Source organism: Lepisma saccharinum, chromosome 5 (assembly GCF_977018435.1).
Source record: "Lepisma saccharinum chromosome 5, izLepSacc3.1, whole genome shotgun sequence".
NCBI classification, from domain to species: domain Eukaryota; kingdom Metazoa; phylum Arthropoda; class Insecta; order Zygentoma; family Lepismatidae; genus Lepisma; species Lepisma saccharinum.
In genome coordinates this window covers 71,691,507-71,717,438 of record NC_139233.1, presented here as the reverse complement: position 1 = coordinate 71,717,438, position 25,932 = coordinate 71,691,507, and the positions used below count along the sequence as shown (strand labels likewise).

At 36.5% G+C, this 25,932-nt stretch overlaps 1 protein-coding gene across 5 annotated transcripts in view; it reads left to right on the top strand.

Annotated features, from left to right (window-relative positions):
- LOC145987872 (uncharacterized) overlaps positions 1-25,932 on the top strand; it is an 87,738-nt gene that overhangs the window by 27,127 nt on the left and 34,679 nt on the right. For 3 of the 5 annotated variants that reach the window (XM_083122641.1, XM_083122638.1, XM_083122642.1), the window contains 6 exons: positions 8,273-8,464; positions 8,775-8,897; positions 11,557-11,829; positions 15,105-15,287; positions 15,464-15,561; positions 18,000-18,065. In XM_083122641.1, the coding sequence (XP_082978767.1) occupies positions 8,273-8,464; positions 8,775-8,897; positions 11,557-11,829; positions 15,105-15,287; positions 15,464-15,561; positions 18,000-18,065 (935 nt within the window). The remainder of the gene's footprint in view (positions 1-8,272; positions 8,465-8,774; positions 8,898-11,556; positions 11,830-15,104; positions 15,288-15,463; positions 15,562-17,999; positions 18,066-25,932) is intronic. The other 2 variants (XM_083122639.1, XM_083122640.1) reach the window with 2 other exon arrangements.

The window sequence follows — 25,932 nt, the reverse complement described above, 5'->3', positions numbered from 1 at the left end:
TGAACACACCCATATTTGATCGCTTACTCACTGGTGACGAAAAAGGGGGTCCTCTATGATGCTTCCAAGCATACCAGACATTGGTTGTCGCCACGTGACCCTGTTTCTCACACCTCAAGACCACCTCTGCACCCACGAAAGGGTATGCTCTCTGTATGGTGGAATTGTCGGCAAGTGGTGCATTACGAGCTCCTTCCACCTGGTCAGACCATCACTGCTGACCTCTACTCTCAGCAGTTGCAAAGGGTGCACCATGCATTGAGGCAGAAGGAGCCGGCATTGGTGAATCACAAGGGTGTGCTGTTCCTGCACGACAATGCCAAGTCACATGTGGCAAAGAGGACCCGGGAGATCCTTCAGCAACTTATCTGGGAGACACTGTACCATCCACCATATTCACCAGACCTTGCACCAACAGATTACCACGTTTCATTCCCTCGACAACCACCTCCGTGGGAGGTCCTTCGCAAATGAGGGAGACCTGCGGAACGCACTCATGGACTTCTTTGCATCCAAGCAAGAACGGCAAGAACTTTTTTGGTTACCTTCTACATGAGTAAATATGGTAGTTTCGTTGTTCACTTTCTGATTTTCCTGATCATCTTTCCACAATGTCCCTTCCTCCGATGGCAGTAGGGACTGGAGTTTCTTCTTTTGATGGTTAGAAAGGGCATCCTATTGACAAGATCCTCAGTCTGTGAATCTGCTTAATTTTTTAAACCCCCTCCCCTCCCTCTTATAATCCTGCTGTCAATGTCTTCATATTGACCATCTCTGAGGAGAGGACTGAAAATATGTTCTGAAAAGCTGGAATCACTTATTTTTTAATGTTATATTTTAGTGATTATACATGCCATGCATGTCTTGAGAATTTAAGACATAATGAATGGATATTTTGCCAAGAAATTCTGTGTTATCTTCTGCTGATATTTTTCTTGGTAAATGATGTTAACTGGAATAACCAAATGAGAACGAACTTAGTCAAAAGCACTACCATGATGTTTTGTGAATACAAACACAATCATAAATTTCAGTTCAATTGCATCTGTTGCAGTAAATATGCAAATTACATATGCACTGAAAACTTGTTTTTGAGTAAGTTTCCTCATCATCTCAGCACCTACTATTGGATTAAAAATTATAGATACTCGAGTTTAGACTGCAATTAAAAACTAACCAGTAAATCTGAAAACTAAGAATTGTGTTCAAAACCTTTCTGCTTGCACCATCCTAAAATTTCATCACGATTGGACAAGCCGTTTTTGATTTATAGAATGTCAAGAAAATCGATTGTTTGCAAAACTAAGAAAAAAAAATGTCCCTTTTCTGTTTTCACGACGATAAAAAATATAAGGTATACTCGAAAATAAATGTGGTTACCATAGATTAACTCAGAATTGAATAAGCTAAATTTTGATGTAAATTTTGCAGGCCTACTGGTTAGGTTTTAATTGCAGTCTAAACTCAAGTATCTATAATTTTGAATCCAATAGTAGAATGGCATTGTAATAGGAAGTCTACTTCTGTTGGCAGTGGGTGTGTGTCACCCTCACCTCACACCAACCTTTGTAGTGGAGTGTTTAGTATAGTGTGCTCTGATGTCTTGGTCCTAGCTTTGATTCCTGAGTAAGCCATTGACCTTTAATCGTCATTGTGTCTTCTTCTTATTTCACCAATTCACTGTAAAAACTTTCACCAAAGTAGAATGATGAAGACAATGTAACCATGAGGTCAGTATGGCCTTAACTAGCAACAATGTTAACTTCTGGGATAGTAGCTGTGTGTGGTCAACAAGCACCTTGTAGGAAGGTAATTTAACTTTCAAACTATTCCATGTGTGATTAACTACAGTAAAAGTTCAGTGTGTGTGTTCCTTCATCATTGCCATTAACCTAAAGGGGTAAAAAAGAATACAACCCAATCACATGGACAAGTGGGTATGCCATGCCACATTTTGAATTACTTCTTGAAGTAACATGGTCCGTGCTATCTTTTTTAAAAGCTAAGTTATTTCATATGTGATAAGTGAAATATGTATTTATTTTGCAGTTTTTTATTCAATTTTCATTTACAATAAATGTATAAAAGTGAAACGTTAGAATAGCAACACTAGTTACTTTAATGATTGAGTGTTCAACTTACTTAATTGAATTGTGTTTTTTTGGACAAGACCCAATTTAAAAGAAGTGGATAAGATGCACATGTGGCAAGAATTAAGATTTATTTTCTTTGTTTCACGAAAGAAAGGAAGGAAGATTTGAAGTCTAGGTTTCTTGTCAAATTCTAGATATCTGTTTCTAGAATTCTAGAAACCTTTTTATCCATGCTTTTATGAATAAAAAATTACGGAAGTAATATTCCAAGTGCAGGATTAAACAAAAATATGTATGTGTAACCCTCAGTCAGGCAAGTGGGGTGCCAGTGTCCTCCATCGGTATTCATTGCAAGATTGCAACATTGTAAAGTATACTGCATGTGGGCGCTTTTGTGTACCTGAATGTTATTTCTTTGTCTTTGTTCTAATCTCAGGTGTGTCGTTCTGTTGCACTTCTAAGCCACGTAAGTTAACATCGGTCACATGCGTGGGGTACATATGTAATAGGAAAAATATCAAATGTGTTGATAGACTGAGCACAACAGATTCAGATGTTATACAGATGTTATGTGTCGTAGTGAGGTCATGAAAGTGACCACATGACCGAAAGTGATTGACACTTCTTCGTTATGTATATAGCTGCATGCTGTGACTGACGTTAACTTTATAATATTACATCACTTAGAAAGTGTAGCATATAATTGCAACTGATCTTAGAAGAAAAACAAAGGAAGAATGTTCAGCATGCATGCGCAGTATAATTCACTTTGTATTTCATACCTTGGAGATAGTTAAAGGGTTGGTGGACATGTGTACCTATGTATGTTACAGAAAATAATGCACCTAAAGCAGAGTAAAAATGTGACAAGACTCTTAGTGTAAGAAAGTACATAGTCACTTGTGATAAAATCAGGATTCAAACACACCATTCAACGCAGCACAAAGAGTAAAGTACCACAAATACTGTTGTCATTTGGAGGATATTGCGTTCTTGTTAATCTGGATATAAGAAGAAAGGGATAAAGTTAAAAATACTAAAAAATCTGCAGGTTTTTAAATTTCACACCTTTAATTTGTGCTGTGTTAAATGCTGTACTTTCATCTTGATTTTAACACAGGTAATAAAAAAAAAGCTGATCCGATACTGTTACCAATTTTTATCATTCCCAATACTGCTGCTTAAATTCCACTACAATTGTATGCATAAATTTACCATTTTTTTATTAAAATATTCAAAGAATTACTCTGAAATATTAAAACATCAGCCATTTAATCAAATTTCAAACTTTGCGTAATATCTTAATTCACTCAGTGTGCTGAATGATTTTTCACTTAAATATGCAATTTTTTAATTTTAAAAACTTCTTAGGCCATATGCTGGAACAATTATGGCAACATCCGACTTGTCTGGAAACCAGGAAAGTTATAGACACACATGTGCAGCATAAAACAAACTAAAAACTCATCTCCAAGCTGCATTCTTTCCTCCTGATAAGTTTAGAGCTGAGTGTTTAATTTTTGTGCCAGTATTAGTTCTCTGTCTACTATGTAATATTTGTAGAGAAACAAAGATGTTGCCCTCCTCCCTTCAAAGTGGCCTCATCCTTCTGCCATCTAGGTTTAAGGTAAATAACATTGGGAAGTTTCTTATGTAACTGCTGTGTAAAAGTCCTTAATTTTTTTCTTAGTTGAACTCAGAATAGATTTGGCAATTCCCTTCCTCCCAGAAACAAAGATTAGCGTGTAACTAACTTAAATTTGCATAGAAAGAGATTGCGGAAATAACCTCGGGTGTGAAAATTCCAAAATTAAGTCCTGAGTGATGGAAATCCCATTTTGATTTGCTCCCTAACTCATTTTTTGATTGTAACAGTGCAAGTGTTGCCCGTGAAGTAGGTATGCATTAGTGCTCTTTTTGAGGCACAGTTAATCCCAGGGTTGATTGCAATGTACCCAACCTCTTTCTCTCTGTAAGCCATTTATTTTAATAAGTACACCGTACTGTAAAATGTAAGACAGCACAAACTTCAAACTATTGCTTGGTCTTCTCTTTTCAGTTATGATTGTAACACGTATATGTTACTTACCCACATTTTTTCTGCATTTGTCTATTTACTGCACTGTTTTACCCTCAATAAATGCTCATGTGTCATCGTACAATTTTATTCTTTGTCTGCAATAAAAAATGCTTGCAGTCTGATTTAAGTTGTATTTCTCTTCATACATGTTATGTATTATGTTTTGAACAAATACAGTATGGCAGTGCTATTTCAAGTAATCAGATTGGGATTTTTCAACAAAACATTTTATTTTGGAGCGTCGTTTTACAGAATTTGAGCACAGTTCATTAGGTACCCTTAGATATTCACTGTATCATCAGTTATAACTTAAAAGTCACTGTGGAAGTAAAACTTTGGTTTTGTGTTGCATCATTAAAAGTAAAAAGTGGTAGCATGCTATTCAAAAGCAACTCTGTGGAAACTTGTGAAAATGTGCATTCCGGAGTGTTAATTGAAAGGTATAATGTTCACAAATCTCAGTGTAAAAACATTCACTAATTCACTGGTGTGTTTCTCTTCTTTTTGTTAATTTGACCTGGATGTAAAATTCATATTCATCTTTGCTTCATGTCAAAAATTCAAGTGAGAAAATTTCTGTAGTGAAGTAATAGCAACGTCCATATGTATGTGCATGCGTTTGTGCTTTCATCCTAAATCTATTGCTTTACAGCGTGAATTATGTATGTGTGTCACTGACTTATTTATTAAGTTTATGTATTACAGATTATTTTTATTGTCTTATATTTTTATTGTACACCAACAGAGATTCGACAACACACTTGCCTATTTGAGAATCAATATGTAGTTTTCTGATCAAATAAGGATGTCCCTGGCTATGAACCTGTTAACAAACATTTTCTGATATGACATTTTTAATATTGGATATTACTTAGAATTGAATGTATTTACTGAGACAGTAGTATGTCTGTCTAGCACGTCAAGTACATCACAGCACTTGATAACAAAGTTCTGGGTAAGTATGGTTGCTTTCTGCAATTAGATTTTGTCATCTAGTATCACGTTCATAATGCTTAATTTTCAGAGACCTTTTTCTTCAGGATCCTGTCAGAATATATCACTGTCACACCATAGATAATAGTGTGTACAAATTATGTTAGTTGTAAGTTAAGTTTTTAAAACTTAATTTTGTAATTCTAATTCCATGAACTAAGTTTTAGTGTTCCACCAAACAGTTGGCCTGTTACAACAGTGACTTTACTCAAAATATTTTTAGTTTCCGAGGTCCACAGTAATTTTAAAATTCTGAACAATTAGATCTGTTTTTTTTTTCTCCTAGGGTATCAGGGGTCATGTGCTGTTGTCTAGGCATTTGTAATAGAAATAGTGTTTTTTAAAGCCATGCAAACCCTAAATTTTATCGCCTGTAACATGGTAACTGGTGTTTCGGTATTTTGAAGCCTTGTGTATTGAGATATTTTTAATTTTTAAACAATTTCATTTCTCCTTTATTTGGGTTCATTAAATAAAGGCATTGTACATGCATTTTACGGAATTTAAGATAAATATCGGCATCTTGTTGAAGTATGTATCCTCACTATTTCGTTGGCTGTATAATTTCTGCAAAGATTTTCACATCTCCTACATAAATGTAAACATTGGCTCAAATGTTCCGACCTCAAGTTTAGTGGCATTATGTTTCCTTGTATGGTTTGGTCCAGATCAAAAAGCATTATTAGCAAACATGATTTTGTGACCAAATGGGATTGTTTGGACTGGATGGTTCTGTGCTGACGTCATCGGCTGACTTTATTATGAAAATGAACTGAGTTAACTGAATACATGGAAAGTCAAAGGGAATGTCGGATACAGTGAGATTTGTACTCCCAAAATGCAAGTCTTCCAACTGAATGGAGAAGAGTGGGAACAGGATTCACACCAGCACTGACCGTTTGGGAACAAATATATACAAACGGCTTGCCAACAGTGTTTTCTAGTCTGGACATGACCTTACAATGAGTCCATTGTTGTGAGAGATAGTAGAAGCATGTGTAGAGGAATCACCTGTTCTTCAAGACATATTTTGCTCTCTCTTGCACATATGATCTCATACTAGACCTACTACATAGTTAAGTAAACTAGTTTATTAATGGCACACGTTGACAACTCGTACCAGTGATAAATGAAATATGTATTATTCAGGTGAAATGAAGCTTTTACTAGACCAAAATACTACCACTTTGTGGTGCAATAGCTCTTCAATGCTGAAGCCTTGTTGAATTTGTGTAGTTAGGTTTGATGCAACTGAGGCAATATTTACTGTAGTATATGTTAACTTTTTTCTTTAGTATAGTGCAGTTAAAATAATAAATAGCAAGAGACCATCAAATTGATGACCACTGAACTGTACATATGAGGTCCCTCCAAATTACAATATTCGTGCAATAATTTTTAATGTGTGCAAGGTACACAAAAGTGCAAAAATCCATCCTTTCTCTCGTTTTGATAATAATGTTAGTTTGTTGGCATTACCATGCATCGTTAATAATTATTTGAAGTGCTGGATTCAGAAATACAAAATCGGGATGATTGAAGAACAAAGACAACTTAAAATGTATTAAAATCACATCTTTGGACTATTATCAACAAGAAGAAAGTAAAATATAATATTGTGCAGCTTGGAATCATGTTTGTGATATCTGGAACACTCCTTATTCAAATATTTGAACTTCTTTACGAATCTCACAGACATTATTTGAATTTTAAAAATCATGAAAATCATTTGATATGTAAAGTACTAGTAGAGAATGATCTGGTCCACATTACGTTACAGTTATATGACTTAACATTCATATTCTCTTAGAAATTTTGACATAATTCTCTGTCAATTGTTCCTAACTATTTTTTAATGCTACTTTTCTATTGTACAGGGTGGTCCAAAAAGATGTTACCACTTATATGCGAGGTTGAGTTATTGATTTTTATTGATGTTACCACTTATTTGGGAGGTTGAGTTGGTCCACAGAACATCTGCATGAATTCCGGGAACTTGTACGCGATTCACCAAAGGTGAAAATCTGGTGTCTCAAGACTGGCTATTGTGGGTCCATTCTTTTTTGATGCAGATACTGTTACCGGTGAAAGATACCTTGCCATGCTGCGTACATTCATGGAAGACAACATCCCACTTCACATCATGCAGTCAGGTTACTTCCAACAGGTTGGGTGCATCGGCTTACTACACTAGGGTGTTTGCCGGTACCTGCATGAGACATTTTCGAAAAGCTGGATTGGAAGAGCTGGGCCCCTTCTCTGGCCGGTACGATCTCCCGATATCATGCCATGTGACTTTTGGTTAGGGGGTGGGGGGTTGAAGGAATGTGTTTATGCTGTGAAACCAAGGAACCTGCAAGATCTTGGTCAGCGAATCACCAATGTAATACAGCTCATGCCTGTCGCTGTGTGTCACAGAGTAATCGAGAGCACGATTGAACGGATTCATGTGTGCATCAAGAACGGTGGTGCCCAGGTTGAAGATGTTCACTGATTGAATGATGGAGCTGAGCCAAAGCATAAAAAACATTTAAAAATGTATTTTAGAAATCAAACATAATGTCCAGCATAATGACAACAAAATAAACATAATAACCACCTCCCATATATGTGATACCATGTTTTTGGACCACCCTGTATTAGTAAAAGTGGGAGCGGTAATCATTCATATTTTAAGTACAATCACTTGACCTCACATGGCACTTTTCTTTCTTGTTGTCAAGTAATATGATTTTTCATCATGAATATTATGTAGAAACTAGAGAAACCATAATGCTTTAGATGTTATACAACATAACTACATAAGATGAAGAATATAAAGTGAAATATAGGAAGTGTAGAATTCTTATGTCATCAGTAAGTATTAACCTATTTTCTTAATGTTTTTAAGCACAGTGGGTTACAGATAACATATCTTTGTTTCAATATCTTTTATTGGAAAGCTTAGTATAAATTACAATCAAAGTTTTGAAAGTATTCATGGACTCATTTAATTTAATTTGTAGTTTCTCTCATAGCACATGGAGACAGTTTTAAGTTTCAGTTTTGTCATAAGGTTCCAAACTAGGATGTTCAGTGGATAACACTACATATCTTTATTTTGTAGATGTCGCTTCCCTGAACTAGAATATGCATCGGAGCTGCGCCAGGTTCAAGCTAGCAAATGGGCTTTCAGGAGTGTGGCGGAAGGCATTGAACACTTCAAGTCTGGGAGACATTCAGAAGCCTTTCAGTGCCTGAACAAGGCCCTGAACATAGATCCAAGAAATGTGGAGGGCCTGGTTGCCAGAGGAGCTCTGTGAGTATCTTCTTGAATTAGAATTGTTGAAAACAGTATACTCTATAAAGTAACATATTGAATCATTATCATAACTTACATGCAACCTTGCATACATAAATATTCAAGGTTTCAAATTGAATATTTCTCCCATTTTAAAATTAGGATTGGCCCATTACAACTTAGAATTGATGCTGGCGTTTGACCATTGTAACAATTTAAAATTGTTTCTTTATAAATGTTAATATGTGAATATTCCATTGAAGTAGTACTGCATCAACTGATGCTTTGGTCTACGTGTAATAAGACTACTATTTTTGCCTTATAATAGGTATGCCAACAGTGGCAGTTTCCAGAAGGCTATTGAAGACTTTGAAGGTGCCCTGAAGCTGAATCCCAATCATCAAAATGCACGGAAATACATGGGAGAAACTTTGGTTGCTTTGGGAAGAAGGTAAAGTGCTCATTATTATGTTAGAATGTACGTCTATTAACGTGAGAGTAAAGAATAATTCCCCATTTTAATATCTGAAAATGCACAAGTTTCATAATGCTTGTCTTGAGTTCATTTTATGCTGATGGACTAATCAGGACTAAATATACAGTTTAAAGTGGAATCCAAACTCGAGTGATTATCGAGTGTGGCCCTGTTTAATGTATCCCCAGATCCACAGTCTGTGCAAACAGATTGCAAGTTTTGTTTCCTTTTTCAGGGTGGATTACAATGCAAGTCGAGGAAGAGTTTGGACTGCTCCCTGGGAAGAGGGAAGAAGGGGGGGGGGGGGGATGATGATAATGAAGTTGGCTGAAGCAAAGAAAACATTACTTTTTTTATGAGGTATTTTTAGACAGCCAAACCAGAACAAAATTTTCAGCCGCGATTTTTTTGGCTTTCTTTTCTGGAGCTGAGAAAGGTTGTGTTGTGTCTCCCAAGAGATCTTATCTTACAGTTAATCCTGTAACGGACAATGCTCTAGTAAACCCATATACACCCGCTGCAAAATGACTTCGGACCTCATAACGAGCACAAAAAATACAGAAAATTCATGTGAAAAGCTATTATTAAGCTGTTAGATACAGCAAAAAATGCATACATTAGTATGCCTTTACTTTTGAGAACCATTTGGATGCGCTTGGGCATGGAATCACTAAGACTTCGGAAATAATTTAAGTCCATGTCAATGCACCACATTTTCTTCAGTTCCGTTTGGATTGTCTGTAGGTTCTGAATCTTCTTCTTTCCCAGGAATTGCTTCATACGATGCCAACAATTTTCAATTGGCTATTCCCAGGCCACTCTGTAACGTTTTTATCTGTTGTTCCTCAAGCCATTTCCTTACCTCCTTAGCCATGTGACAAGTAGAGTTATCATGCATGAAAAGATCACAATCGTGGATCTGAAGCATATCCACTAAATGGTCCTTAAGAACATTGATATATCGGTCTGTGTTTATTGTCACATATCGGTCTGTGTTCATTGTCACGTTTTGTGGTAAGAAATATAAACCTGCCCTACCCTTTTCACCTGAAAAACATCCCCACACCATTACAGACTGGGTCAGAACCGTATACTTTGGGTCATATCGATCTGAAGATTATGGACGTCGAACCTTAGCAGCTCCCATTCGGAACAGTTGGAATGAGCTTTCATTGGAAAACATTAACTTTCCTTGACTGTGCAGGTGTCCAGTGTGCATATTTCTTTGCAAAAGCAAGCTGACCTTTCTTCATGTGGGCGATGAGTAGTGGCTTCTTAGCAGCAGCAGTATGACACGGCAAATCCAAGTGTCTCTGTAGACAGTGCTGGATCGTGCGAACACTAACGTTTTCCAGCAGACTCGGGTGCATTTTTTTTAAGTTATGATGCTGTCAGTAGAGGGTTTTTCTTTATTTCTCTCATTAGGAGAGCGTCTGTAGATTTGGTTGTTTTTCTTTGCCTCCCACCACCGAATTTGTGCTTTGGAATGACAGTCAGAGGCAGTCCTCTGGCGTCTGCCAGTAACTTCATTATGGTTGATTTTGCACGACCTGTTTGTTTACATATAGTCTTTATCGGGACGTTTTCACTTCATGCAATAATGCTGGCTTTTTCCACACTACTACAGTACTTTCCCGGCATATCACAAATACACCTGTACAGTAGTCAAATATCCAACACAAAGTGCACCACACGAAAACACAGCAATTTATCACACACACAGCAGAAAGTCACCCTTCCTGTGTCAACTAACAATACGAAATTAAATGAACTCGCCAGATACATTCATACAGAAACAATTCCGTGTTCGAACCAAAACAACACTAGATACAAGGCTACAAAGTGATAGACCGCTTACTACGGCAGATTTCACATGAGGTCCGATTATCTGTCGACTTTTTGCTGGTGCCAGTATGACTGCTATCAAGATTCTTCGAGTTTTCCTTGCATTAAATGACAGATTGTTTTCTTTTCCATAGGACTCGGTGCACACAGGTTTCTCATGAACTAGAATTGTAATCCTTCCGTGGAAGAGCAACGACTGTGCACAATTGAAAGAAAATACCTTTTTTGATGTTTTAGTTCTATTTTCCTTGTCACAACATGCATCCTGTACATAACAGGTTGTATAACTATAAAGGATAGATTGTGTTACCGTCTCCTGGGAATCTTTGTGTCTGCATAAGCTCCGTGCCCTCATTTTGTGTAACATTTTTTATAGTTTCTTTAAAACTTACAATATTAGTATGTAGTGCATATAAAGCTTATTTTGTGAGCTATTACCAAGTATAAAACATCCGTTTAGGGGCTAATTAATACTGTAACTTATGTACACCTGAAAAATAGGTGCCATCATGAAAATTTGGTTAACTTGAAGTTGTTTAATTCGAAGTTGACATTTTTTGGTCCCTTGAACTCCGTATTAACAAGGTTTTCCTGTACTTTGGAAATTTATTTTAAAATTATCTCGTAATTAATTCATGATGCCAATTACGTTACTGGGATTGGTTAAAATTTTATGTTGGCCCATCCCTAATAAAAATATCAAATTTAATGTCCATGTTCACTAAGTTTAATTTTTTATGCCATTGAAATTTCAGATTATTTTATAGTTTTTTCACCCCTTATATTCCAGTTTTGAAGATGAGAACAAGATAGATGAAGCTTTGAAGGCCTATGAGAATTGCTTAGCTGTAGTTCCTTTTCATGAAGAAGCACAAAATTCAATTGAGTACCTGAAAACCAAAAAGGTAACCAGCAGCAAATTGCCAGAAACCGAGGTAGTGATACCAGGATTAACACCATCGAAGACTTTGGAAATGAAGGAAACTCTGAAGCAGCTCTTGAAAGGTGAAGAAGAAGACAAGGATAAAGAAAAATCTAAGTCCAAGAAGAAGAAAGAGAAAAGGTACATAAAATTCATAATCTTTAAGAGGAAGTAGATTAGAAGTGCAATACAAAATATTAAAGAAAAGAAAAAAGTCTCTTGATGAAATTGTGAATGTCCCCACAGCATGCACATATAAGTTGAGATCATTTGTACTTAACCTATGGTTTGCATACTCCTGGAGTCCACTAAGGCATGAAGGATTTGAGGTGATTAAGTATCCACGTACCTGTTTAATTTGTTAGATTAATACCATCGGAACTCATAGTCACCCGCTTAGCAGGCTTCCAGTCTATGCTGTTGCACCCATGGCTGCAAATGAACAAATTAAACAAGTATGTGGATACTTTAGCATGTTTCGTGTGTGTTTTATCATCTTACCACATCTAAAGTCATGTAACATGAATTGAAGGAATGTTGCGAACTTTTATACAATGTTGCGAACTTTTATACAATGTCGTGAAGGTTCGAGGAAAATAGATTGTCCATTCTTGTTTGTTTTGTTATTTTGCATAATGAGGATGAGTGATAATTAGATTAAATTGATGGGAACATTCCAGGCCAGGAGCGTCTGTGACGATACCGAAAGTTGACCACTTGATGAACCCACCCACTGATCTTACTGAATGTTCATTGTTAAATAACCCAATTATAGAATTATATGTGCTCCATGGCTTGTTAGAGGTGGAAAAATGACAATATTTTTGTTTTTATTCATTCATTCATTGTTTTCTGCCCATGCACAAGTCTTTCCTTTCAACCTCCATGCTGTTCGATCATCAGCTTTGTAGCAGTGTAGGACCCATTTATTTTGATGTCATCAATCATTTGGAATCTTCTTCCCCGATATTCTTTCCCTCGACCATTCCTTCAGTAGCATCCCTTAGGATACAGTTTCTTCTCATCCAGTTGCCCAACCAATTTATTTTTCTCTTCATGATTATCTTCAGTATTGATATCTTTTCCCCAACTCTCTTATTTTTTCTGCCCATTTCACCCGTTAATATTATAAATTATATATAGTACAAAAAACTTCTTACCAGCAATACAGAATCCTTTTTCAGCTCTCTTCCGTCGTAGAAACGAGAATGTAAACCATCATGTATTTGGAAATGAGAGACATGGTAGTAGATAAATACAGAGAAACTAGTACTAACTTTTTCTGCGAAAGTTATTTTTCGTAGTTCTATTTAATTTCAGTGGAAACTACCACCATTCTTGTTGGAACTTGTTGCACTGTGGCTTTGCGTTCTTCTATTTTTAGTTCTCCGGCTGCCACTAGGTACGTTGTTGTCAACTGTCCATCTGCATCCATGTCATCTGCTATTGCCTGGTGTTAACTGTTGTAGTAGGGGAATCCAAGTGTGGTGTGCTTGTCCACTATTGATGTTTAGCTCATGTGGGAAGTGCATGGTGGCATGAGTTTCCTTGATTTTGGTGTCTATGAGTATGTGGGCTGTGTTCTTGACATGTACCTTTTGGATTTTATGGCTTGCATATAATGTGAGTAGCAATTCCAGTGGTGGGTTGGGCTTTTTTGCATCTGTTAGGTGTTGGATTCTTTCAGTGATAGATCTAATGGCCAGCCGATGTAATGTGCCTTCCACTGAGCACTCTGTGTGATATACACCTGGGTTATCAAGGGGGAGAGGAAATACCATTTTTGTTTGTTCAGTTTGTCAGCTATTTTGACATTATATTTGTGTAAACTATTCAGTAAATGTAGTCAGTACTCAATACAAGTTTCAGGTAGTAAGCCTGATATAACAAGACTTGAAAGTGAAGTGCAGAACCACACGTCCCATTAAAGTGTTATTGCCGATAACATTTTTCAATATGGCGTTTATCAACTTCTGGTTTTCCACAATCATGTTGATTCCTCATGGTCTAATTAGCATAAGCTACCATCAAACCGAATTTCACTTCTCTATCTTAAAAAGTAACTTCTTTCAATATAGTGTCCATTAACTTCCGGTTTTCCACAATCACGTTGATTTGCCATGCTCTAATTAGCATAAGCTACCATCAAACTGAATTTCACTTCTCTATTTATATTAAATCTAATGGTGCGCATGGCTCCTATTAACAGGTTGCCAGAAGGACTAATATCGAGCTTCTGCGCAGGTAGTTGTAATTAGTATGTTATACATGAGCTTATTAAATCTAATATTTTCTATTGTTAATAGTTTGCCAGAGTGACTGTCTTCAAAATTTTTGCATAGCTGATACCATTATTAACAAATTAATATAAGATGAATTAGATAGTATTTATGCATATTTTTCTGAAATAATTATCCAGAAAGGTCATGAATAACTTTTTTCTAAAGTTGTTATAATTAGTTTTTAAACAAAGAAGTGTAATTTTATCAGTATTCCATTTGCTGCTGTGGAATTTTCATTGACAGTAAACTTAATTCGGGTATGCTCAGTATGTGTTATTGTATGGTACCATAACCTCCTGTTACAAATGTTACCGCTTCATCCATTTCTATCCACGTACCGGTATTTTAATAACAAGCGCTGGTCATAGTGCTTCAGTACCGGTTACCAACCTGTGGTTCCATTCGCTTCTCCCAAGCACTGGCCGGATGGCTCCTAACAGTCGCTTCGGACGTTTCTATTATGAGATTTTAGATTGTGATATGCACGATTTTAGATTTGTGTGTGGACAGAATGCTGTTTTTATAGCTACAATGCGGGTTCTTCAGTAAGTGTTTTTTACCATAACCTTTAACCTGTATCCTCAAGTAACGCTTTCTTAACGTGACACCATGTTTGGTGCCTAAGAATATGCATTAACCTGAAGAAGGAGGCAGTCTTGACCTCTGAAACGTTGCTTTGATCGACAAATTGTACTCACAAAAGAGTAACAATATGTTACATTAGGAACAGTCCATTGGCAACTGTTGTATACGTGATTCTGCCTGTCGATGACGATACTAGCCACTGTTGAAAACAGTTGACATGAAAATAAAAATAGAATGATTTGTGTGATTTTTATTATTTAATTTTAAATTATTGAATTTATTTAATTACACAATGTATACAATTTATTTAATTTTAATTTAATATCTTAATTTTAGTAGTTTTCCAATTGTACTACTTGTGTGAGCTAAATAGAGCCAAATATCCCAATTTCTTTTCGTTAAGCTATATTTTGAAGTCAAGTCAAACAGGAACAAAAATCAATGGTACTACACTTTGAAAATCTATTTACATAGCATTGATACCAAACCAATTAACAATTTTTTTTTTATTCTATGCTAAGTTTCCAAATTTTCTTTTCTCTCGTGAAGATCAAGGAAGAAGAGACGACGTTCTACATCTTCTAGTTCCAGCTCCTCTAGTCCAAGTTCTAGAAGTTCATCATCATCGTCATCATCATCATCTGACAGTAGCTCTTCTTCAAGATCTTCAAGATCAGAGTCACGATCTAGATCTGGCTCTAGGACAAGGAAATCCAAGAAGAGGGGGAAGAGGTATGAATCTTGAAGTGATCAAGAATTTAAAACAATAATAAACAATATGCTAATTGTAAATTTTAAATCTGTGGCTTGAAAATTAAAGCAGTTTTATGCTCAGTAATGTAATGGTGTTATGTCCTTTTTGAAGTTAATATTGTTGCAATAAATGCTAAAACAACAATATATTTTAGGAGCAAGAACAAAGATGACAAGAAGGAAAAATCTTTGTCACCGTTGAGCAAGAGAATGGCATTGATGGACCCCAACAAGGATGGAGAGAATGCAACATGTACGTATAACATTATAATCCTTAAGAAAGAAATTATTTATATGTAGAAAATGTACAAAATTGTAAGGAAGGTTAAAGTAGATTATTGGTGAAAGCTAGCCACTTATTGTGTGTGTGTGTATATATATTTAACAGTCTCCAGCTTCATGATGGAGTGTTTAGTATAGTTTACCACTCAGCCTGGGAGGGTCGTAGGCCTGAATTCTAGTCAAGTCATGGATGTTGTGTTATTTTCCCATTTCATCATTCATCTTCATCACTGTAGTATAGTTGAGGTAGAAAATCAAAATAACATAACAACAACAACAACACATACACACAATTGTTAGTTGTATATGATACTTTTGTATGAGTTGAAGCTTCAGATTTCATAATGCCAAATAGTTAATAAGGTTGTGGTCACCTGGATAGTACTTATGTTCTGCATGGGTGGTGAGCATGTAAATAACTGTGCAAGATAGAGCATATTATAAACAATATTACATGAACATTTTCCCCATTCTCCATATCCAATAGTGAAAGTTAAAGATAATGTTGATCTTGCATTCACTAGCGAATTCATTGAGTGTCCATCGTAAGTATTGTTTTCACGTGTGGGAAGTTGAATTGCACAGGTGTGTTCTGAGTAGCATTAGTTTTGTTATTCTGTGTAGTGTGAGTTGTTCCGCACCTTTGAAATACTTTGCACACTATTGTCAATCAAGTAATGGTGATATTATGAGACTTGTCTAAACTTAAAACAGAAGTACAAATGAAGTACAATTACAGGCCATACTTCCGCAGGAACGACACAATTTAACCTTCACCTTTTACAAACAAGAGCTGAGCCGACACAGATGCCACAGTTATATTGGAAATCCAGTGGTTCAAATTTAGTCAGTGGTACTGGCCAATATTTTCCTAGAGTACTCTTGTCTTGTGGGGTCCATAAAATTGCCATGTCACGTTTTCCTGCAGTCTGTGTATCCTGGAAGTTAAACAATAAATATAATCTTCATTATTTTGCCAACATCATTGTTAAGAGAAATGGATTTTGTTATTAAATAATTATCATATATGAAATTAATGAATATCGTAAAGTAATACTCTAGCAGACTGATATAGCTTACTTCCAATTATATTTTACACTTTTTAAATATTTTGAACTGCTTTAAATTGTTTGTTTCCAAGTATCGACATCGATAGGAGGAGAAATATAGGATGATAATCTTATGGCATGCCAAAGTGAGCACTTTCTATTATATTACAAATACATAGCATTCTTTTCCTTTGTAAAACCAGAAACAATGCACTTTTCCTGCAGTTAAAATTGCAGATTAATCTATATTTTTTGCCAGTGTTTTCTTCACTTGCAGTATTCTTATTACATGTTCATTGTTTATTCTCATAACTAAGGAACCAAAGCATACCAGAAATCTTGCTCATGGACATATCCTTCTTTCTTATGGAAAATTATAAATAGTACATTTTACAAACTTGGATGATGGTTCACACACCGAAGTAGTAGGTATATGCTGCTTGCTGCCAAAAAGCATGATGCAGAACACACACAAACAGATGAAAGCATCACTTTGAAGTAGCTGTGCAACCTCGGCATGAATGCTTTCATTTGTTTGCATCCATTGGAAGCACATGGTATTCAAATGTTAATGTGATGCGAGCAAGGGCTCTCTTAGAATTAAACAGTATAAGGGGTGAAGGGAAGCAATCAATAATTTCACATAATGTGATAATGAAAGCTTGCTAGTATATTGGTAAATTCCCATAAATATATAGGTACAAGAGGATAAAATATGTTTGGTGGTGAAAAGATTAATCTAATGTACTACAGTTTATGGTTTTAAACTTGAGTGTGACTAAGTGTGAATTTTCATCTAAGTGCTCTGATTTTCTTACATATATCACCTTTGACTGGGTGCCAAAACTTTGGGGTTGGAGCAAGGACAGTTAATTTTTTCTCGGTAGATAAGGGATAGCATTAAGAGACCATACTGGTGGGGCAAAAAGTAGGGGGACAATCCCCCCCACACACTTCCCTAATCACTGCTACTGTACATACATGTTGATGTACATTAATTGCCCTAATGACTTGGTCTGGAAAATTTTTGTTCTTGGTCTGGAAAAGCTGGAAAATGAAGGAATTTTGTTTTCACAAAATAGTAGACACCCTGAGTAAGTTGGACATCAACTTTCCAGATCTGTAAACTCTGATGGACTCTGCAACAACTTATCTACCTCAAGGGGGCACTACTGCTTTAGAAAGTATATCTAAATGATTAGCAGTAAAACAACCAATTTGTGTGCATTTGCATAGTTGGTTGTTCCCTATTTTATAATTCTCCTTTATTAAATCTCCCATACATCGATATTCCGCTGTGGCATGTTAGCGTTGATGTATTGTCATTAATAAAATAATAAAAACAATGTTCCTTTCACAGCAGCAGGAGGGATGCTTGGACGAATTCCACAATATAATCCACCAGCACTTCCATTTTCGTTTGCACGTAAGTGCCCTTTTCTTTACATTGTCAATTGTAATCAATCTAAGGAAAAATCCCAGTATTGCTAGCTGCATTATAGATGCTGGATTGTGATGCCCAATACCCCATGTTTCTGTCCACAAGTTACTTTGAGCATGGTTAAAATCCTCACCAGATCTTTCGATCAAAGGTTGTAAGCTCAGTCCTGAAAAATAAAGTATTAACACCAGATTATTTTGCACGTAGCATAATGTATTCACATAATAGATAAGTTGATTATTATAAACTGCATTTTACAATTAAACTTTCTAACAGGAAAGGACTCCAGAACTAGAGCTTTGTGTATATCATTCTGTCTGTCAATCAGAAATAGTACTAAACCAGCACTCTTGAAGCTACATGGTTCAACAACTGCCTTTGACTTTTTTTATTCCAATAGTAAGGAGATTAATAAATTAATGTAATATTTCAATAAAATGTAATAGAAAAATTTGTATTGTGGAAGTTTTTGTGGCTTATAGTTAGTTTTCAATCAATAAGTAGCCAGTTATAGTTAACTCATTATGAATGTGCGAATTACTCACAATAGCAATATAACACATATTTTTAAAATATTTAAAATTATTCAAAAAACACAAGAAAGTGGTACTTACATTTTGAGAGTATGTTATTTACAAGACAACGTTTCGAGAATCTATTGTTCTCTTCTTCAGGTCCAAAACTTTCCATAGCCACGTCAAGATATTTTAAAAACCAGGAATAAGGAAGCTGCCCATGCCAGTAGCACAAAAAACAATGTGTTTGTAAATTTCTCTGTAAGAGCAATTAGGTTATGTAACCATAAAGGAGAAAGAGATAAACTGGATCATGAGGGTGAGCAAAAAGAACGGGTATAGAGAGACAGATCTGAAGGATAACTTGAAAAGAGCACATAAAATTTGCAGAAAAGAGAAAAAAGAACAAAGGAAGTAAAGTGAATGTTGGGGAAGAAAAGGAAGAGGGAATGAAGTTCAAATACATAGGTATCCAATATCTTAAAAGGGTCTGAGAAAATTGAGAAATTATAAGAGGGAATGGAATTAAATGTGGGATGAAGGCCCCATGGAAAACACTTTTTGGAGTACAAGAAAGATGGAAAGGAAAGTGAAATAGAGGGGGGAAAGAAACAAGGAATACATCGGACAAACAGGCAGGAGCATGGATATTAGATGGAGAGCACGTGATAAAGACATTAGGGAGGGGGTTCCCAGAACAGGACTTTCTGAGCATATTATTGATATGGGGAAAAAAACGGGAGGTTGTCCGTAACTGAAATAAACCAATTAGTAGGAATGTGTATGAGGCATCATACATTTGCAGGGATAGAGAGAATAAATTAAATAGGATGGCAATGTAGATGAACTTTGGGTTGGAATGTTTAGAAGATGGGAAGAACGCAAGTATAGAAAAATTAGTTTCCATGTTACCCTAGACGTTCTTCGGGCAGCTCAGATAATGCAAGACTTCGCATACGACATGATGTAAGTGAGTAGGGGCGAAAAAGTAGGGGAAGTAAGCAAGAGGAGAACTGCTTGCGAACAACTTCCTGCATTCGGTGAAGAAACAGTCTGAGGTTACTACGGGTAGTGAAATGATGCGAGCCAATTTTAAGCCTGTGTTAAAAGCCAATGTTGAAATACGTGTTTTAGATGAAAAGGGTCTTTTAACTTCAAGAACTGTTAATCTGTAACAGAATGGAGGCAACAATTTTAGGCATAGTTTTTAAATTCCTGTCTAACCCATATCAAACCCACATCCTTATTCCTGGTTTTTAAAATATCTTGACGTGGCTATGGAAAGTTTTTCGTAGTCGAAGTTTTGGACCTGAAGAAGACAACAGTAGATTCTCGAAACGTTGTCTTGTAAATAACATACTCACAAAATGTATGTACTAATTTTTTGTGTGTTTTGAATATTTTTAAATATTTTAAAAATACGTGTTATACGGTTATAGTTAGTTTTCAATCAATAAGTAGCAGGGTGGTGCTGCCTACAGAATATGAAAGGGTAACCTCGAATGTTTTCTTGCTTGTACTGCCTTACCTATTTACATGGTTATTTCTGCTATTATATGCATACGTGGATAGGTTAGACAGGTCAGGTTTGATGCTGTTAGCATATATCTCCCAAGGTGCTAAGGCTGCTGCAAGATAGTATGTGCCTGACAAAGCTACCAGACAGGTGGCGAAATTTATCCCGAACAAAAACTATGATGAAAAATGAAAAATGAACTTATTAGAATGAATTACCTCTTGCCACGTAACCATCAAACGATATATTTAGACACATTGAACACTACCAGTTTCTTGAAATTGCATTATTTTGATAATGTCATTTTGAAAACCAAATTACACACATAGTTTTTCTCTTGAACAGTCAAAATCTTGACTTACGACACAAGTCTTTCCAGACATCAAATTAGTTAGTACTGCATCACCAAATAAAAACTTTAGAATTTAATTTCCATATTCTGTGGTCAGTTTTGTTTTGGTGATTGCTGTTTGAACCTCACAGGCCACAGAAACACCAGCAATAATTTTGACTTATCTTGTCTGCAACAAGCTACTTCATCGGCTCAGTGACCGAGCACAAGAAGTTCACTTTCAATCTCGCCACCAAAGTTCCTAGGTTCAGCTCCTGTGCATGGGTGTTCTTTGTAAGCATCCCTTCATCAATTTCATGCAATTGTCACTACCTCATTCTTGTGATTATCAAACATGGCGAAAGCAACATAAAATAACAAAAATGCAAATACTATGCCAATAGCTAGTTATGTGGAGTTAGTTCCCTCAATTGAAATAAGATGGCACTAGTGTTCACATGTCCAAAGGTTTCCAAAGACAATAAGACGTTTCAGAATATCTGAAATGGCCACATAACTTAAGACTTGTGCAAGTTGTGGAAATTGCGAGGGGGCAGAGCTTTGCTTGATATTTCAGTAATGGAACAGTATAGTAGAACCACATGCAAGAGAACCTGTGCAGACCTACGATCTCCATACATCATACTCCCACATGGTGGGGAGGGCCAGGTGATGCTTAACATAGCATCACATAGCATGCTTCCTTATGGCCAGAATTGAATGGATGAAGGGGAAGATGCATGAAGGGTTTTAGCCAAAGGTTCTTCTGTTTGTGGTCATTCTATAGCATGGACTTCCAAAAATCCTAATTTTTATCCCTGGTCAAGCCACAATTTTCACTTCTTTTTTTTTTCAGTAAGCTATAATATTTCCTCCATGTTCCATAACCCATTTAGTACAACCATTTTTATTAATGTTGTAAGTCATGCCAAGGGATGGAGTGGATTTATAGCATAAAACAATCTAACATTGTGTGTTAGGTGTGCTTGAAGATAGCATGCTTTGGTGTGTATTTTGAATAATACATTTGAATGCTAACATGCCTGTTTACATTGTGATTTGCTTCGTAGACAATATTTCTTTGGAATGAGATTTATCACAACGAAGGTAAGGAAACAAACAAATCCATGTTTGAACAAGTATATACAGTCAACTCGACAAGGACCTTTCACAGTTCCCGGGAAAAGGTTTGTTATTTCGAAGGGGTCATTATTGGAATTTGCACCAATTTTCAGCTTAAACAGAGCTCAGACACAAAGATGCCTAGGAGACGGTAACACCATTTATCCTGGTAGTTATACAACCTGTTATGACATGACGCATGTTGTGAGAAGGAAAATAGAAGATGAAAAGTTTTCACAAAAAAGGATTTAAAATAATGTTACTTTCTTTTTGCACAGACCTATGGAAAGGAAAACAATCTCTTGCTTATTGCAAGTGAAACTCGAAGAATCTTGACACCAGTCTCACTGGTGCCAGCAAAAGTCTGGAGATAATCGGGCAGAATGAATGTTGGATTTTAAACGGGTCTACTGGACCATTGTCTGTTACAAGATTAACTGGTAAGATAAGATCTCTCGGGAGAAACAACAAAACCTATCTAGGCACCAGAAGAAGAAAAAAAAAGCGGGACTGTAAATTTCTTTCTGGTTCGGCTGTGTAAAATACATCGTAGTAAAAAAAGTCATGTTTTCTTTGCTTCAACTAACTTCATAGCCCCCCCCCCCCCTTCCATTCAAGGAGCAGTCCAAACTCCTTCCTCGACTTGTAATCCAGCATGAAAAGGAAAACACGCAACTTGCAATCTGTTTTCACCTAATGCGTATTCTAGGACCAGCATCGCAGTCGATAATCATTCGGGTTTGGAATTGGATTTCACTTTAAACTGTATATTTAGTAGGGATGGGCCGATATAAAATTTACCGATAGCGATAACCGATATTCTACCGATCCGATATAAAATTAGAAATGGTCCTTGAAGAACCTGAAATGTTCATTGATCTCCTAAATAAATGTGTTTTGAGGTGACTGCAGTGCAAGAGAAGCTAAATATTCAGACATTTACTTTTTAGAAAGAGCAGCATGGAAATTTACCGATACACCAATATGCCTATATCGGCCGATACCGATAGAGTACCGATTAATCAGTCCCATCCCTAATATTTAGTCCTGATTAGCCCATCAGCATAAAATGAACTCAAAACAAGCTTTATAAAACCTGCGCATTTTTAGATACAAAATGGAAGATCGTTATTTGCTCTCACATTAATCGACGATTTAATGTTGGATTTAGGAGTATTTCCTCTTGAATAATATTCCTTTAATCGGTCTCGGCATCCACTCCTACCTTGAATTTTTTTTTCTTCCACATGAATGGTTCTGGAGAAAAGCGGCGATTATATTGTGTGCATTTCCTTCCAACATGCTCAGAGTGTTGAGGAAGTTTATTCGTGTCAGATGCAAAATAAAATTTATAGTTTTGCTTATCAGAAAGTGCAGAACATGAAGTTGTTTTAACTCTTGTTTTTCTTTCTGGACATCGAATTTGGTTATCTTCAAATGAAAACAGCTTTACGAGATTCGAAACAATGGCTTTTGCTTTGTGCTGGATGATTCATTGCTGTTATCGGCAAGCGACAGCTTTGCAGACGCTAGACAAAACACTGGTGCCAGCTGCAGCGTAAAAACAAGGAGACCAGCTGGAAGTTCAAGCAACAGGTGGTCAAAGAGAATCCTCAGCAATTTAAGATAATGCAACTGTCGAAGGAGAACTTGATCAGCAGTGTGAAGAAGAAAGAAATGACCCTTGCTTTACGTGTATGCAACAGACAATAATACGGGCAATATTTCCTATGCAGTAAATAGCATTAAAAGAAAAAATAGGATCTGAATTCTGCAATTATCACATTGCCTCTCTGAAATTGCCGTGCACACCAGTGGTGGAGAATGAGCTGGGAAGGAAGGGCCCGCTTTTTTTTTTATTTATTATTATTTTTTATTTACTTGTCCTATGGTGTTTGTTAGTTTTCAAGAATGTATCCAGAACTGGATGCCCCATTTTAGACGTCAAAGGAAAGGAAGAGCGGTCCACTTCCACCCTCGCCTGAAATCACCCTATGTGCACACACGAGCAAGAAAATTGTGGCTGAAACAATCGTCATAGCTGCCCCCTCCCCCTACACGTTTGCTGAGAGCAAAAGGGAGAGAAGTCACTCAGCCAACATAACACTTTTTTTTTGGCAAATATTACAACATCGGCACAGTTAGGAAAACGTATGAAGTGGGAAACGAGAGTTATGATGCACGTAAGATCGAAGTAAACTTTTGCGGATTTGGATCACAAATCATTAAGCGTTTTGATGATCTTTAGTTGGCCTATGTGGTTTTTGATTATCTCTAACAGTTTCACTTTTTTATGAAGTGTTACTGGGAACAAAGAACGCGTTTTGAATGAAAACGGTTACCGGAAGTTATCGGCTACAAGGCCAAGAGTTACTCACTCACAGGGACCTGCTGAAAACTAGGTCAGAGCTAGACAGATGGTCCAGACTTCTGTATTTTGGAACATTCCTGTGATCTTAATTTCTCAAGGTGGTTTCCCCCCCCCCCTCCCCCCATCCAGTTGTCAGCGCTCTTAGGGCAAGGAAACAAGTCGATTTAAAATAACACCCAAGCACATTCGATCTTCTCTTTTCACGTATCCAAGAGCAAGCGAAATCACAATGGCAAAAGCGGCCGTCGGGTGTGGGGTAACATTGGCACGCTTGGGGGAGGGGAGGGTAGAGGTCAGGTGCTATTGGATATTACTCAAGATTGATGTGGTGGTGTCTATTTATAGATGAAACCCACTTGCGAGCGGTAGAGCACTCGTGAAGGGAATGAGTGGGAATAAAATGAGTGCATAAAACTTATTTTTCGGCCAATTTCCTTCAACTTTTTTCCAAATTTTTCATGGTTCCCGGGAAAAGGGTCGTTATATCCGGGGTCGTAGGATTTAGAGTTGACTGTATTCATGTATTTTAATGTAGCAAATGTAATGTGCAATGTAGAAAGCAAAATGGGTAAGGTATTGTGTCTGTAATGTTTGTGTGTGTGTAGTTTTTTGCTTTTCTTCGTTAACCATGCTATATAATGTAGTTTTTTGTACATGCGTAGTTGTCGCTGACTTTGTTTGAATTGTGTATTTAATGTTTTAAAACACTCACGTTCACACACATGTGTTTCCCTGCCTTTTAGGAAGCTTTCAGACCAAAGTGGTAAGTAACATTGGGGTTTCACACCAGTGATACACAACATGGTCACACTTACCTATTTGGTCTAAAATTTCCCTTAAAACAAATTAGGCAATGAGTGACCATTTGTAAGAAAACTGATATAATACTGAAACAATATTGCTATTGGTACTGGAGAAAAATGTTATGTCTGGAACCAGCATATCTTGCAGTTAAGAAGGCCAAAATAATCCTCTATGAGATTGTGTTGCCCTGCCTTTATGTGCACTCATGTTTTTCAGTCCTGTATATGGTTTGCCTTGTCAATAAGGAGTTCATCTCTGTATGATGGGTTTCTGTTACGATACTTTCCTTTAATTCATATTATAGTTTGTTTTGGTTAGGAACTTTGCCACATATATGGCTACTAATAGCCTAAGAACTGATGCCTCTAGTATCGTAATTTCATTTTGTCAAACCAACATGGTAAGTAAAATGACAATTTACACTTTCTGAGAAACTGAATATCCAGAAAATGATTGCCAATGTGGAATTTTCATTAATTCTGCAGTAAAATTGGCAAGAGTGGATTTTCAATCAAAATGGCAGTTGGTTTAATATTCAGATTGCTGCTTAAGTGCAATTTTAAGCAAAACTTTGTTGTATTGATGTAGCTACTGTGTTCAATTTTTAAATAACTACAATGCTATGCTATGAACAGGAGTCCGCTAGTGTCCATTATTGGTTCACAGTGGAATCTGCTGTATTTCCCTGATCTCTGTGTTTTTCTAATCTAAACCCTATGACATATAATGTAAATAGGCTGTTAGTCAACACCTGACCTCTTACATTGCTATTTAACATATTGGAATTACATATTGATTACTATGAAAAGAGTGAGATCTGAAAACTGCTGCATGAAGTGTCCTAAATTGAACCAACAGCTTTACAAAACCAGTAGAAGACCGGTAAGCTATCTTGGTGGCCTAGGGTGTATGTTGGTCAACTCTCAATCATGCCACCCAAGGTTCCAGGTTAGTCACAGCCTCAGCATGGTTGTTTTCTTCCGTAGTGTACCTTCATCAATTTCATATGATCATCCATTCTCAATGTTAGAATTAGCCAGAGGAGGAAAGAAAGCTATGCGAGAAAAGAATGATAAATGATTGACAGCCTGTGAATCAGAACATGTGGTTTGTTCCTGGAGGTTGATTTGTCCATCTGGTTGTTCACCTATTATAGTCTTCGATATTTTCTTCTGAAAAATTATTTGTATTTG